A 2,500-nucleotide genomic window follows, 5' to 3' on the forward strand; every position below is an offset into this window, starting at 1 on the left:
TTCCTCAAAAAGCATAGGGATATTTTTAAGGGTTTTGAATTGAAAGAATTGATATATTTTACATTCTAGTCAGTCAGTCATGGTTTATATTAGCTGTATGATATAAAGCCACCAAATTCTTCGTAAGAAAACTGGTAAATATGTCAAATCTATTTAAGCAATGTGTCAGTTCAGAAACACATTTAACAAAACAACTAATATTGTTTTGAGTTTTCTAAATTATAAACTGAAAATTCAGAAATATATTGTCCAAAACAAAATTATATATCTTGATAAAATGATTTTAGGAAAAAGGAGATCACGATATCCGGTGGCTTCATGTTGTGTTTGTAAATTCGTGAATGAAAGATGAAAGTGTCTTACCTTCCATATCTATTCATGCTGCTAAGTAGAAGCGAATATGGACGGGCGCTTTATACATCGTCCTTTCAAGAGGACACCATCAAATCCTCTTTCAATACATGTTGAAAAGGCAGCCCTACGACGGAGAGCCTCGCTTTCTAGTGAATGAAATATTATTGATTTAAATCCCCGAATGCTAGCATTGGGTGAATAGAGTCGCCGAAGTTATGAGAGCAACTTAAATGGAGATGGTATGAAGTTCGAACATCGAAATTGTAAGTCGCAAAACCGGTATGGTCTTTCTCTTGCGTATGGACGCTTATGCTTGTGGTATACAAGATCCTAGGCCAGTATGGAAATTACAAATTGCCAAACAAGAGCAAGAATATTCAACCCCACAAAAAATCATTTCTTGTCAAGGATTTTTATTTTTTTCGGGGGGGGGGGGGGGGTGGATATGCAGTTAGATCGGACTACAATGAAACAAAGAACGACGATTTCGATCTATTGGCTTGTATTGAAAGTACAAAAAATCATACTTGTATCTACTTTCTCAATGAAATTTAGTAATGAACCTGACTCACTGGTAAGATACTTCCTTTTAGTCTCCCTTAAGCGAAAAATAAAGGGAGCATCTAATACAATAAACATCTTTCGTGATCAGTTCTTCATCAATCTAGATTTTACCATGCACTTACAATGGCTTATTACCCGATAAAAGATTTTCACAAGCTAAAAAAAAAAAAAAAAAAATCCGTAAAATACACAGCTTTTTATGTCTCTTCTTAAAAATAAGCAAGAGTACACAAGATAAGTTTAAAAGTAAAACATATATGAGATTGCTTACCGGGCAATATGAAAATTAGTGGATCATCAATCAGATTACCTCGAATAAAACTGGCTGAGTAAAAATACAAACAAGTTTAAAATTAAATAGGATAGAAGATATTAAGTAAAACAGGTTTTTGCTTGTCATACATATTTTGAACATTTCACTAAAGAATGAGTTATATGACGTACTCGTATTATTCAATTGCGTAAGATTTATTTCGTTGTTCGACTTGCCCATTACTCACCCTCCTGTTTACCTTTATCTCTCAGTTTATTTACTTGAAGTTTTCATGAAATGATTATGTGCACGTGTATATTAAACAACATATCAAGTATCAGAGACGTAATAAGAAGGTAGAAAACATTAAGTGGGATGCAACTTTTTTATCTACGTGCTCTCTCTCTCTCTCTCTCTCTCTCTCTCTCTCTCTCTCTCTCTCTCTCAAAATTCACGCAGTTAATATGATGGAATTAACTTATTTAATGAGGTAATAAAGGCTCCATTTATGATTTTAACAATATAGATTTAACCTTTACTCAGAAAAACTTTGGTCAAAAAGAAAAAGTATCGCTTCTAACATAAATGGTCATCTTTTGATAAGGGACAGTTATCAAAACTGACAAAATTACGTCATTAATTCATAATAGAAAATGGATAAAAGCAGGATATTAACTAACCTGCTCAATGAACGTAATTTGATGGCCCTGATTCACCCATCAATAATAGACCTCGAATGCCAATGCACTGGCTTCTCTGCATCGGTCACATTTAAACGATCCCCTCCCGGTAAAGGATTCCCTCCTGGTAAAGGATCCACTCCTGGCAAAGGAACTCCTCCTGGCAACGCCTATTGATCAAGGCAAATGTGATTGCAGTAGTCTCGGCATAATGAAATCCCCTGGACCAAATCTATGATTAAAGGCAAGCCAATCACGAAATGTAATGCTGCATGCTGGCTTGCATAGAAAATTCAACTTCAATTCTCTTGTTACAGGCCTGATAAAAATGTCAATGATCCTCGGTGAAGATTAAACTTTAAAGTATAATGAGTTGATTATTTGTAATATCATTGTTAATAAATAGTATTATCTATATACGTTTTAACCGGTCCTTTTCTCTCATTCTATATTTATCTTTAAGAAAAGATTACGGAATTATCATCCCACCACATGCTTACATATAACTTCTAGGTCTCTCCCCGTCCGTCTCGTAGGGGGAGAGGCAGGAGTCTTACCCCTGTAAGATAGAGTACCATGAAAGGTACACTCGGAAGTTACAATCTACCACTAATTGAAAAAACTGCCATGTTGTTGTTAGGATAGGGGG

At 35.0% G+C, this 2,500-nt stretch overlaps 1 protein-coding gene across 1 annotated transcript in view; it reads left to right on the plus strand.

The window, feature by feature from the left end:
* LOC137657541 (uncharacterized) overlaps positions 1-2,028 on the plus strand; it is a 7,558-nt gene extending 5,530 nt beyond the window's left edge. The window contains exon 3 of the mRNA XM_068391875.1: positions 1,822-2,028. Within this exon, the coding sequence (XP_068247976.1) occupies positions 1,822-2,028 (207 nt within the window). The remainder of the gene's footprint in view (positions 1-1,821) is intronic.
* Positions 2,029-2,500: the final 472 nt, after the last annotated feature.

Source organism: Palaemon carinicauda, chromosome 18 (assembly GCF_036898095.1).
Source record: "Palaemon carinicauda isolate YSFRI2023 chromosome 18, ASM3689809v2, whole genome shotgun sequence".
Taxonomy (NCBI): domain Eukaryota; kingdom Metazoa; phylum Arthropoda; class Malacostraca; order Decapoda; family Palaemonidae; genus Palaemon; species Palaemon carinicauda.